Source organism: Lutzomyia longipalpis, chromosome 3 (assembly GCF_024334085.1).
Source record: "Lutzomyia longipalpis isolate SR_M1_2022 chromosome 3, ASM2433408v1".
NCBI lineage: Eukaryota > Metazoa > Arthropoda > Insecta > Diptera > Psychodidae > Lutzomyia > Lutzomyia longipalpis.
In genome coordinates, this window is record NC_074709.1 from 21,777,303 (window position 1) to 21,791,643 (window position 14,341).

Genomic DNA, 14,341 nt, shown 5'->3' on the forward strand with positions numbered 1-14,341 from the left:
CCTCGTCAGAGTGGTAGGATTTAATGCTATGATGATACTGCTGTCGGTGTGAAAAAAGTTGGGGTCACACATGTGATAGGGGCTTAGAGAAAATGAATATCAGAGAAAGCATGAAAGTGCTTTGATTGACATTTTAATAACTCTTGGCTGATGGATGCATTTTATCAATTGCTCCATATGGTTTTTTTTATTATACATTCGTATCACCCTGTACTCGAAAAGTAGCAATTTTCATGTCTGACCCCCCAAAAAAAGCATTTAGAATGCTGAGAGGAAGAGAAATGGAGGGATGTTGTAGAATTGTAACATATCTGTCGAAATAATTTGGAGATGTTTCGATATAGAGGAGTTCCTCTACTGCATAAATATCAATTTGTATGACATTGAAGAGACTGTGCTTCTGCATACCCCCACGGACCTCTATTTCCGCCTTTCCCACCCCCCATAAAGCAATCTCTATTGTGTACAATATTCCTACCATATGTTGCATATTTGATATTGAAATTTTTCTCATGATGAAAATCTCTTGTTTGTTTTGAGTGAATAAAAAAAAAAATTGGCAAAAGCTCGCTCCACCGTCATATACATACATATATTTCTCCAGTTAATTCAGCAACTACTTAATGGTCTCAGTGGCACTTTTCTTCCTTTCTAATTATATTTTCCCTCCAATTTATTCACATTATGAGAACAAGGAGAGTGATTACGGGACATAAACGACACTTTGAGACTTTTGTCCGTCGAGGAGATGCTGAGGAGCTTTTACACCCCACTGTGGCCTCTGTGGCTTGTTCAACGTCCCATAGGGATTTTCCACTTTTCCAGCTCCCATTGCTGTACTTATCTTATTCCTGTTGTACGTGGTTATTTTCACTACGTCAAATTTTCAATATATGAATCAGACATGTGGTTATAAATACTATTTAAATTTTATCAAATAGAATAAAAGAATAATATGTAAGTAATAATAAGTAATAAAGAAAGTATGGTATGTAGTAAAGTTCTATAGAAAGATCCTTGGGTCCAAAGCTTCGTAGCTTAAGACTGGTTATGGGAGGAAGGTAAGGGGGTTTATTTAAGAAAAATCTCTTGTATGGTTTATGCACACCTCAAAAAATTTCTTAAAAGATTGTGTAAGAACGTGAAAAAAATACCTTAAGAAACGAAAGAAAATATGAAAAACGTAAATCATTTTTTATCAAAAATTGAGATTTTTTATGAATACTTATTGTATTTTTTTAATCAGGTAATTTTATTTTATTTTCACACCGTTTAAGGTTTTGTAGGTAGGTACATAAAAGTTGTACTTTAGGGGAGGATTTAAAATATGATTAAAAAAGGGTTTGATAACACAAATAAAAACCTTTTTGCCCTACATTTGGAGAATTTTAAATATATAAAATCCCACTATATACGAATATTTTCCATCTGTTTCAGAATCCACGACATCTTGTCGTTTCTAAGTAATTTATTTAATAATTCATTAAATAATTATTTTAAGTTTATGTTCTAAAAAGGGGACGGTGGTGAGTAACATCTGAGTTAGGGTGAGCCAGTGGTGCTGTATACAAGGGTTGAGTGAGCATCATTCTCATTCAGTACTCTCTAGATTAATCTCTTTTATTATGCAAACTTCATCCGGTTATCACATGAAAAATTACTCTCGTTTCCTTCTCTTTCCCGCACACTGTCAGTCAATCTCCGAAAACTTTTTGCCACCACCCCCCTTAATTCCACCCACTTTAGCGGGGAGTCTCTTCACTCCAATGGAACAGAGTGATATAAAGATATAGGCTATGCGTCTTTATTGTGCTATGCTGGGAAAATACTTGAGCAGTTACATGTAGTATATCATTGCTGAGCTATTATAATGAAATTTTCACAGAGTTGCTATATATAATAAGTGTACCAGATTAACGTTATTTTTCCGTTAAAATTGAATTTCTGCCATTTGATTTTAGGAGCTTTCTTGGAATAGTTCATTAACTTGACCTTAGAAAAAAAACAACCTCTAAAAACCTTTACGTTGTCGAGGTTTGCCCTTGTTAACCGTGGGTAACTTGGTAAGGAGCTAGCAAGTCCATTTTACGAAATTTGTATATAAATAAGTCCCAATGAGACTGAAATTTGCGTATGCCAAGCCCCAACTGGGAATGCCAGTTTGATGATGATGAACATTGCCTCAATAAAACCTTTAAATAAAGAAAATATATTTTTGGTTCGTTTATCAAAATTTTCCAGTAAAAAAAATATTTAAATTAACTGTAGTTCTTCATTCACAGTAGTATGAATTCCGTTAATCATCTTAAAGTCTTACATAATATTTTTTTTAAACTACTTACATACATAAATGTACATAATGTTATGTACATGTTTAGTAAAATCAACTGAAGGGTGGGTTATAAACATCATAACGATCGTTCAATGGAGACAAGGCTGTTTTATTGCAAAGTGTGTGAAAATCGTTCGAGATAAGGTGAGATATTTCAAAGCAAAAAGGATATTTTGTTATTTGGTAGATGGGGCGAGGGTTCATCATATGAATTTCTGTGTGATGTGAATTTGTAAGGAGGGTCACCGTACGACAAAACGTTCAATATCAATAGATTTGTGGGGACAAAGAGACTAGAGCATCTTCACATTTTTGCCCACGTTTTCCCAAAAGCAAGAGCAAAATCCTCTGTTATGACTCTGATATCAATTCACTTGGCGCATTTATGAATTTGAATTTGTCACTAAATTCCACAAGCTTATCTCCCTACTTTTATGTCGTGTTTGACCTTTTTCGTGAAATTCAGCACCTTATTTTGTACCAAAATATTCATACTTACATAAATAAATAGAATAAAATGTTTTCTTTGCTGAAAGTAATTTTCACTTACTTTAAAACTTTGAAAACTGGAAAATTATTAATTTAATTTACTTTTCTATTGTTTCAGATTGAAGATGCAATGCTAATGTTTGATAAACAGACTAATAGGCATAGAGGTGAGTTTACTTATATATTTCTCAATTATATATGCGCATGAAAGAAAATTCTTTTACTATTAAATGAAAACTCGAAGGCATTTTATATGAAATTTTCTTTACGGATACCGGATATAATTATATATAACAAAAATAATATTGAAGTTAATTGACTAATCCGTTGAAATACCTAAATATATATGAGTTAGATACAGATATAGTCAGCAGCATGTCTTTGTTGTTTGGCACCCAAAAATTTGTGTGTCAGTGAAACAATGTTCTGGTGGAGCTTTACAATTTAGGCCCTATGTGCTAGATAAAAAATGAATACCCACCCGCTACTTTTTTTCCCTCCAACCCCAAAGTTCGCTATATACTACCATCATCAACCAATTATATGGGGGGTAGCAGAAACGTGGTGCTTTTCACAACAATCACTGAAGGGTCAATGGAGAAAACCCGAGAAGAAGAAAAAAGAAAGCAAGAGAATGGAGAAAATGATGAGGGCGAAAGCTCCACCACCCACTTTGTGTTCCTTTTGCGAGTGAAAGCGAAAAATATAATAATTTAGCCCACTAAATGTAGCAACAAATCATTAGGCAGCAGAGAAAAATTACATCTGAAATATTTACAGGGGTAATTCCTTCTCTTTATACACCCTAAAGCTCACAAAATGTCTTCTGCCCTTTCGACCCTAAAAGCTCTCTATACATCGAGCTTTCTTGTGCTTTCAAGGGCTAAGGGAGGGTGGGAGAATCAGTGATTGATGATCCCCCGCGCATACACTCTGATAATTATTATTGCGTGAGATGGATAAGAAATTTTACACAGCACAAAATACAGCAACAACAGCGAAGAGATGTGTGGAGGATAATCGACTGGGAGATTTCTATTTTCCCTCCAGTAACCCCAACTTGGAGATTTAGTTCCCGCAATCACATTTCTTATTACATTTTTATCCATATGATATTTGGGGGAGAGAAATATAGAAGAGGAGTGAAGAGATGAAAATTAATTACTTCTGCAGATATAGAAAATATTCTCAGATTTTTCAACTCTAATATTACTCTTCGATGTACCTTAATTCTTGACAGCTGTCAAAAGATCTCGGTAAACTTTTTTGATGCGCACCCAACTCTATAACTGAACTTGCAAAAAATCATTTCCATTAAAAATATTTAAAAAAAAAAATTAAATCTCTGTACGTCGCATCATTTATGTGGGTAGGTATGTAAAAAGCGTTCACATGCAAAGCTTTTTCGTGACCTTTATTTTTAAACTATTGACTTTGAATATGAAAAAGAAAATATATGAAAAATTGAATTGCAATCGCATTGAAAATATTCAAAAAATCATGTCTCGATTTACGAACATACAAATAATATGTTAGATATTATTATGTTAAAAAGTTACCTACAAAAGTCATTTTTTTTTGTACTACGTCTCCAAAATTTTTGAAATATATCAGAAAAGGTTAAATTATTGCTCAGAAAAATATCGAATTATATCACCCAAAATTTTATTTGGAGCCCTAATCCCTATCCTAGAATTATCCAATTATGAGACCCCAAAAATTTATTATCTACCAACCCCTACAAATGATGTAAATTAATACAGTGCAAGGGTAATTTTGGGGAGGCGAAATTTGGGTGAGGAAATGAAGAGGAAAGACGTATATTTTGGTGTTGATAAACAAATAATTAAATTGTGAATTGGAGGAATTATGTGGGAGTTTCTCCTATCACTTTATTTCACTGCACAGATTCGTTCGTGGTATTAAATGACTGTGCTTTTAAAGCATGGGTGGTTCAGTTCTAAAGTGAAAGATTATTAATACATCCCTGCCTGTAATAAGTAAAATTTATATATAACTTTGGTGGATTATGTTTACCACCCGCACCCTTTTCAGTCAGATATTTCGTTACATTCAGGAATATGTTTAACTTATACGTACAATTTTACAACAAAGGCACATAACCTTTGTTTAATGGGGTAACTCTGATCCAGTATTCTTGAAATGCAGTAATTTTAAACGCTAGTTTTTTTTAATAAGAGCATTACTTAAAACAGCGAACAAATAAATTTAATTTTTTAAGCTATTGTAACATCTTTAAATCATAAATTTAGATAAAAAAAACTAATTCTTTCTTCAAATTATTATTCTAGCTGTAACCTTTTAAACCTAAAATATAAATCGATTCACCCCATTTTAGAGACCTGTGGTACTTTCCAAAAAACTAACGAACTTTTACTATGAAGCGTTCAAACTTAAATTAAATTGCTCCATGTGGGTGGGATATGTATCGTAGGGGAAAAGTTTTTAGGGTAGTTGCAAATACACCTCAAATTAAATCCCCAAAAGTCTCATGGTGATTAAATATTAATACTTTTTGTACATATTTCTCCAAATAATATATATTTTGCTATGTACATACATATGTACATACTTGCTAATATTTGAATAATAGAGTAATACCTACTGATTGAAAATATTATAAAAGTGATGCAATTTTCTACTTATTTTAATTTAATAAATTAAGAAAGGAAGAAACATCATAGCTGATGATTTCCCTAAGCTTTCTGTTTATTTATTTCAAATAAATCAACCCCGCATTGTACAATAAAGATATATAACAACGTCTTATGATACGTACGTTTGACCAAAAAGGAAGAAAGTTCATTTCTATACAAATAATAAAATATAATAAAAGCATAAGTTATTGTGTTAAAAAAAAACACATAAAATATATGTACATACGTAAGTAAGTGTGTCAGCAGAAATCTATATCGCATTTTCATAGTGAAATATTAAATCTCATAATGGTCGTAAAGGCGGTCCGGTATAATCGCATTGGAGCATCCTGGCTTGTCTTGTGCAGACGCGCCCTATTCTCATGGTTCGGTCCTTTTGTTGTAAATATGAGGGGGGCGGGTGGTGGAGAGAGGGTGGTAAATTGCGTAACTTCACTCACATGCGATAATCCCAAAGTTCCTACAACCCATCCCTTGTATAGGCGAAAAAGGCTCGCCACCGCTTAAAGCTCGCTGGAAGATCTCTGTGAGCAATTTTGCCGCCGTCGAGCGTATGTAATGATGATGTTTTGCCAGTAAATAAATAACCCGAGCTGTCACCATCACATCTCTTGTTCGTCATTTAATGATAATATAACAATTATTTTCCATGATATACACAATTTGCTGTCTAATACTTACTATCGCAGGCACGCATCACTCATGAAAATTACATCCGAAACGCTATGTTACAGTACAGTTTCATCCGCAGAGACCTAGCGCGAGAGATTTTATTAAATGAGTCCCCACAGAGAGTAAATACTGCGACAAATGTAAAAGAAAATATGAGCACGAGTGGGATGTGGAGATTTGAATAAAATTGTGAAGAACCATGAGAAATTATTGTGTGATCTCCATGAGAAAATGTGCTACATAGGCTACATACCAAGAAGAAAATTCTTTTCTCTAATTTTATTTTTTATACAATTCTACTTATTTGCGTGGAAAGATTTTCTTCTGGTAAAGAAATGGAAATAATTATTTTTTTCTTAGCTGAAAATTATTAATTAACGAATTTAATTAAACATAATATATTCCATATAAAATGCTATGAGTTTTCTTTCCACGTCTTACAATGATTTTAACATTGTCTATATACATATATTTTTGTATTTCCCAGGCTTTGGTTTTGTCACATTTCAAAGTGAAGACGTAGTAGATAAAGTATGTGAAATTCACTTCCACGAAATCAACAATAAAATGGTAAGATCCTTTAAAAAGTTAATTTTGTTCATTTATGCGACTATTGAGAATTTTTTTATTTTTTTTCTGTTTAAAGGTGGAGTGCAAAAAGGCGCAGCCTAAAGAAGTGATGCTACCGGCCAACCTGGCGAAGACTCGTGCCGCAGGAAGAGGAACTTATGGTGAGTTAGTCGTGCTGAGCGGTACACCTTCTGTGTCAATTGGGACTGTCGGATCGTCGACAGCCACTTTACGGTACACCCCGTATCCTTTACCGGTGTCTGGTCAGCAGCAAGCAGCTGCTGCAGCTGCTGCCGCCGCCGCCGCCGCTGCCACACACCATATCATTCCCCTGACCGCATCCTCTTCTCAAACCTCACCCCTATTGCAATATGCTACCACTTCGCAACCTCTCTACGACGCTACTGTATCCTATAAGCGTTTTCTTGCGGCTTCTGCGGCCGCGGCTACACTGCGGGGTGCACATACTGCACCACACTTTGCGCCTGCTCTAACCGCCGCGCAGCAGCCGCCACGTGCCACTGCGACGCTCACGTATCCACTTGGAGATCTTCTAAGTGTTCCAGGGTTTGATGTTTCGGCTCTATATCCCGTACCGGCGGCTACTGCTGCCGCTACATTGAGCTTATGACCTACACCCACAGGTGCTACGGCAGTCATAGCGCAACTACCGCGTCCATGAAGTACGCCTCGTGCTGGGAATCGCTTTCTTTCCCGGCACGCAATGAGGCCACCATTTCAATGAATTTTTTTTTCAAAGATTTTATTGGATTTTTCCTATCTCAGATCAACGACAAAAATATTGTTGTTACCATTCCTTCATACATTTCAAAAATATTACGCTTCTTGACTTTAGGTACCCAGATCGTCAGTTTTAGCTTCCAACTTCATTCATATGCTCCTTATTTTTTTTCCTGCAAAATAATCAACTTTCTAGATCCCGCATTTTCGGCAATTTCACCCACTTTTCCTCAAGCAAAACTTCTCAAGATGTCTTCAAGTACATCTAGCAAGTTTTTCCCTTTAACCCAACGAGAGAAATTGCTTGAAAATAGGGAAAATTTTCGTAAATCCGTCGGCAGGGATTTGTCGAGAATTGGTCAAAATCTCGACGCCTCGACGAAAATGGGGAATAAAAATCCCAATTTTTCTGCCGACAGTTCGTCGAAAGCATCTTCCCTATTTCTGCCCAATTGGGAAGCTGATGTCGAAACGTGGCCGACCATATTCCGACCTACCGTCGAAATAGGGCAGAAATAGGAAAAATTTTCGAAAGTATGTCGACATATATTGCTTTGATTTCCTCGTTATTTGTCTCTTTCTCTCCAATAATATTCAATTCAAACAACATATTTTTATATTCTTCTGCTCTTTTCACACATCAGATGATTATATTGGGGCCTTCATGGCGTTATTTTACATAACAACAATAAAATGCCAAGACAAAATGGAACACGATATAAATAAATATTAATATTTTTATATTGCGACTTATCCTGACGCTTGGTCTTTGGAAAACCATGCCACACCCTTTTCCCGACGGGAATATTTGCCATAGGCGATAAAATGCCATTGCATTTCACAAAAATTTAATTTTTTGATTATATTTTAATTTCACTTAAAAAATGAAATTTCCCAAAACCTTGTTGAAAGTATTTTTAAAATTTCTTTACACATCCTGAAACATGTTGGTCAATTTATTTTGGATGCAAAAGTCTCAGATAATTAATAAATCGGATTTAATTTTAGCAAGTAAATTTTTGATTTGCCGCGCACGATAAAGTACGCCATTGAGCTCATTAACCTCCAAACCTTAAAGTCCATCTGTTGACAAAATATGAAATCAAAAATCTGGAGAAGGGCAGAAATTGGGAAGAAATAGGGCAAAAATTGGGAAGATTTTCGAAAGCATGTCGAATATTAGTCGACAAGTTGCCTTATTTTTTCCCTAATATTAAAGGAAATGGAGGAAGGAAAAATTTCGACAGACTGTCCACACCCAATTCCCTATTGGGAAGGCGTCGAAACTTTTTCGAGATATCTTCCACTTGGGCTGCCCAATTTTTTTACTTAAAAATAGGGCAGAAATTGGGCTGTTTGATAAGGAAATATGCCGAATATATTACGAAAGATGATTTCCTTCCAAAATAGGGCAGCTACTTTCGACATATTTTGGAAATTATTTCCACAAAGTCAACATTTGGGAAAATAGTTCTCGTTGGGAACTTAGACTTAGGGCAATCAGATGGGTTAGGGGAAGCTTTCTCCCCAGAACAGATGAAGAAAAGTTCGTGTACTCGAAGGGAACATTTTGATGAAAATCTTACGAAGTTAATGAAATACATACATATATGTACTCTCTCAACACTTGTAAGATAGAAATTTTTCTTCTGTATTTTCTTATGGGTTTTTGCAGCAGAAGAATATTTCTCAGCATAATACATACACATACTTTGAATATACGGTTAAAGGTGAAAGGTTGTATTAAGGATTTCCATATGTTTCTCACGTAAAAAAAAATTGAAAACGTTAAATAAATTTTCTTGTACGTAACACAAAGGAATTTCATTCCTAATTTTAAATTAAACTAAAGAATTCCGAGAAAATCTTTAAATAAATGTTAACTACTTACTTACAAAATTTATTAATAAAACAACCAATTTTCTTCTTTGATACCTATATACTTTCAATGGAAATCCGAAGCAACTGTGTCGGATCTTTCTTAAAGGTCCTTAAATTCCATCCGTAAAACGTGACGTCGTAGTGTCAATCGCTTGAGGTGGTGGCATTTTGCAGTCAATTTACAAGAAAAATATTTTGATAAAATAACTTTTTCACATAACAAAGTCCCTTTTTTTCTCAAAAGAAAATAGTCGAATTTTGTGAAAGAATTGACATCAAATCAGTGTCTTAATTGATAAGAAAATGATTTTATCTTTCTAAACAACAAAAGAACTTTCCAGTGAATATATCCTGTAGTCTTAATTTATTTCAAAATAGATTTATAAACTCAAATTTTATGCTGAAAGCTTTAAAATTTACCAAGAATTAATTCATTTAAAACATTGTATTGGAATGGAAACATGCAAAGAAAAATCTTGTGTTGATTTAGATTGATTTTTAATTGGATGAGAATCAACAGACAATTTTGTTTCTAAAGAATCTAAAAAAAAGATTTATTTCAGAAGCTTCAAACATTATTATTTCTATAAAAATTAGTAGGTAGTATTTGAAGCAATCGATTTGTATGTTTCCATATAACAATATAATTTTTTTTTATTAACTATGATGATATAAAAATTTACAATTTAGTTAATTTAGTCAATTCCACATAAATCAGCAATATGATTGTCATAAGTTTTTACAGACATTAGTATAATAAATTCTATTAGGATTCCCATAATTCATTTCCAATTTAATTACGAAAAAAAGAAGCTCTTAGTTACTTTTCTTAGATTTATTAAATAAGCGTTATATAACTTACATATACATATTTATTATTTTAAATTGTGTGAGAAAATTAAGATAATTCTAGAGCAGGTCATCGAATGAATAGAGTGGATTCCAATGATGGCGAAACTGCAAAATAGTGGTGAATTAAAAGTATTTGAATTCATGGACAACATTCCCGAGTAAATAGATAAAAAAAAAGATTTCTATTTTTTTAATTAGAAAAAAAGATCATTAGTATTTCAGTTTTTCAAGAAAGAAAGACAATGGTAATTAGGTTTTGTGCAAGAACCTTTTTAGATTTTATATAACTGTGCTCAGATATTATATTAATGAAATGAGTGCAATTTTAGTGATTTTTTATATTAATATTTTATTAGTCTTAATACAAAAAAAATGGAATACGTTTAACGATTTTCCAAATAAGCCAAAAAAAAGTCAATGTAGTGATCTTTCGTTTTTTTTGTTTTATAGTTTTTTATATATATATATATTTTTTTTACAAAATATTTAGACTTTTAGTTAGTATAAAAAGTATAATATTCAAAAAAATATATTTAAAATTATATGTTTAATAATAAAAAAAATATTTATGTAATCCTTTACGTGTATTGCATTAAATGCAATTCAAATATGATATTGGTGTGAAAATCATATTTATTGTGCTGTAGAATAGATCATAGATAATTTTCTTTAGTCGAAAATTAAGATACAGTTTGGACACTGTCTTGACATTATTATTGGTTTTCACAAAATTCTCGGAATGCGCAATTAACCTTATATTATTTTTTTTTTAAAGAAAATATTAGGCAGTCTATTGCATTGTTTAAAACATTCAGTATGATTTTAAAATTTTTTAACGTAATCATTTAATCAGTACAAAGCTGCAGATGCGGGATTAATATAATGGGTTAAATGCCCAAACAGATTTAAAAGACTTTTTAAAATCCAATTACTACAAATTTTTTATCATACTGTATGTTCCTTTTTAATCAATGCAGACAAATCCTAATATGTTTTTTTTTAGAGTTTTCATACTTTTTAACTGTCTTAAAATAATATAAAAGACACTCAAAGTATATAACATAAAGCAAAATACAAAAAACATCGTAAAAAGAAGCGTCTTAACGCTTAAAATTTATATTGACGGTGTTTTTTTATTTTCTGCATTTTTAGATTTTATGTGGTCGCTGGGAACTTTACCCGATGGTAAGTATAACATCTATATTATATATACATGTTGTAAAATATATCCTTTTGTGCCTTATTATTTCTTAAGATTTGAAGAAATTCTGAAAATGGGAAAATAATGTTTATCGTCTCTTATTCATCAATGTCTATTTTGGTAAATGATAAAATTTCTGCCAATTCATGTAAACTCATTAGCAATTGTTATTGTATACAGTATAGGTATCTACTTATGGTACCTAATAAAGTTAGGGAAATAATATTTCTATACAATATGATATAATCAGTATCATTTATAAGAATATTTCGTGGTTTTTATAATATAAGTAAAAACAAAAAAAATATCTGAGTGAATTTCATTATTAAGTCTGGCCTAGTCTGTTATTTAAGCCAGGCTTAAGTTTTTTAAGTTAAACATAATTTTTTAGTCTGGGATTTATTTTTAGTAGAGTCAGATGTTAAAGATTTTAAGGTTAAGGTATAATCAGCACCAATTCAGCCTGACCTTACCTTAAAAAACTTAATGCTAGGTTTTTAGTAAATCTCTCTAAAACTATGTTTTAATTTATAATATTTTGAAAGCCCTAAGATATAATGTTAACATTTTCTTAAGATTAAAGATTTTTAACCTTTCTAATTAACCCATAAATTTTTTTTTATTGAAAGACTGTTCTATATTTAACCTGTCATACCTAAAGTGATGTTAGTGATCTTTAATTCAAGTAAAGTCCATTCTTTTACTAATACTCAGGTATGAACGAGAGCTATCCCTTAAAATGTTCCGTTTCTAGTTCCCGTCTTTTCAAACACTTCTCTTCGTCATACTTTATTATCTTTAGAAGTTTTTCTATTTCACACCCCTATCCCGTTTGTCTTTTGAGAAGTTTTTCCAATATAGTGTGATGAGGGCAGGACAATGTCTTTCGAAGAATTGTGAGCTAGAGGGCGGGCGGGAAAAATGGGAAACTTCTTGTGGTGAATGATGAAGTTTATCGAAGAGTGAATGAAGTGTTACAAGTTTGAGATTATTGGATGAATTTTTTTCTTATATATTTGGCATTTTCTTTGCAGGTTTCCCAGCAGCAGCGTATGCTGCTTATGCCGCGGGACGCGGCTATTCGGGCTATCCTAGTTTTGGACTACCTTACCCGACAGGTAACCTTAGTTTGGCCACATTGCACCACTATTACAATAACAATCACAATATAAATCACCATCCCCTACATCCTCTACTTTCCTCTTGCCATCCCTTTGTCCATCACCACCATTCTTTTGATCCCCTCGGTATTCTAGCGCACACGAATTCGCTGCATTTGTGAACAGCCGCGTGCTCGCGTGGAAATTAATCGCAAAAAAATTCACTGCGTCCACCCACAACTAAGGGGGTTGGCGTAAATTTCCACAGCGATTTAAATCAATTGTCTACGAGGTCAGAAATACTTCATCCAATGTTAACACTCACCCTCGTGAAGATTAATCACTGGTAGTAAGCCTCGTGTAGAAAAAAAATGTGAGAAATTGATTAAAGATTTGGGGATAATTTAATTTAATATTCGAAATATTGGACATTCCCGGTCAGTGCTTGAGAGAAAGTAATCTTGGATATCTATCAAACAGTACCTACCATTATATGCTTCATGAATGCATAAACCTAAAACTACTTTGGGTATGAGGGAAAATTTAACTGATGAAATAACACTATAAGATGGCACACGGTTTTTATAATTGTGATAAAAATAATATATAATTTACAAGTGGCCCAAAATATGTACTTTGTTGGGGAAAAGTAATAATTATTATGTTATTATTTTCAAACTTAAAAAAATACATTCCAATGTTTAATTTTTACCAATTAAAGTGATACAGATTTAATGGAAAGAGACTTATAGATGTTGAAGGTACTGTAATGTAACTTTAAGATTTACATAGATTTATTCTCATCATTCTATAAAGTAAAATGAAGAATCCTTTTGAGATGTCATGGGGTAGGGGAACCTGGGGTAAAATCGTGAATTGAAGAAATGCCATTGAAATTGAGAAAATGCATTTTCATTTCATTTTGAAAAACTCATTTTTCTTGCTTTAAAAATATTTCTTTTTACCCCAATTATTTGAGATTTTGAGGATTTTTCTTAGCTCAAGAGTGAGACCGACAGTCAATTAAAGCCCAAAACACAAAGGCACCTTCTACTTTATTTCGGGGGTGGCAACTTTAAGGATTGTCGAAGACAAAGTATCGATATCTCATTAATTTCTGTCTCGAGAACCACAAGGCACGAAGTTAGACTTTTCGCGATGAGATTCTTTTTTGTGTGTATGTGTGTGGGTCACCCCCTTTTTCGAGCCTTGTGGTGAAGGGGTTTCCAAGTATTGCAGTTTATTGTCGTAATATAGAAAGTTTAGTCATTGAACAAGTAAGGAATTTCATGTGTAGCACTCTATTAGGCACATACTTAAGAAAAGTTTTCCGATATGTTTCACATAAAATATCGAAAGCAATTTTCCACGCGGCGACAGTAGGAGTAAATCTGATGGAAATATGAAACTTTCTCATGGGGCTTTTTCACCTCATTCCACCTCCCAAGGGGTATATATGTATGCATAAAGTATATAGAAAGCTTTGCAATATTGAATTCCATCTAGGATGCTGAAAGCCACGATTGTAGCATTACTAATCAATATGTAGGATTAATTATTCGCAATTAAAACACAATGCCGATTTAGATTAACAAAGAAGACTAAGGAATAAAGAAAAGCAATTAAGACAGTGTTTTAGGTGATGTCTGTGAAGGGAAATCTCAATATATAATAATTAAAAACAATGTAGATCATTCTAGTGAAATAAAACACGTATAAACATTTGTTAGAAAAAGAATTTTCTAGGATAGTTTCAATACATAGTTTCTTTACTATATACTCATGAAATAGGTATTATTAAAAAAATTATTATATAGGGAAGAAT

General features: G+C 32.8%; 3 protein-coding genes across 27 annotated transcripts in view; all 3 read left to right on the forward strand.

The window, feature by feature from the left end:
* The window catches only part of LOC129792578 (protein phtf), a 295,904-nt gene that overhangs the window by 178,000 nt on the left and 103,563 nt on the right, over window positions 1-14,341 (forward strand). The gene's annotated exons all lie outside the window — the stretch shown is intronic.
* LOC129792640 (univin) overlaps window positions 1-14,341 on the forward strand; it is a 273,488-nt gene that overhangs the window by 155,584 nt on the left and 103,563 nt on the right. The gene's annotated exons all lie outside the window — the stretch shown is intronic.
* LOC129792654 (RNA-binding protein Musashi homolog Rbp6) overlaps window positions 1-14,341 on the forward strand; it is a 154,319-nt gene that overhangs the window by 36,415 nt on the left and 103,563 nt on the right. For all 21 annotated transcript variants that reach the window (XR_008750823.1, XR_008750820.1, XR_008750824.1 and 18 more), the window contains 5 exons: window positions 2,940-2,988; window positions 6,659-6,741; window positions 6,818-6,902; window positions 11,368-11,400; window positions 12,451-12,534. Coding sequence is in view for 11 of the 21 variants with exons in the window: in XM_055831954.1 (XP_055687929.1) it covers window positions 2,940-2,988; window positions 6,659-6,741; window positions 6,818-6,902; window positions 11,368-11,400; window positions 12,451-12,534 (334 nt within the window). In the remaining 10 variants the exon portion in view is untranslated. The remainder of the gene's footprint in view (window positions 1-2,939; window positions 2,989-6,658; window positions 6,742-6,817; window positions 6,903-11,367; window positions 11,401-12,450; window positions 12,535-14,341) is intronic.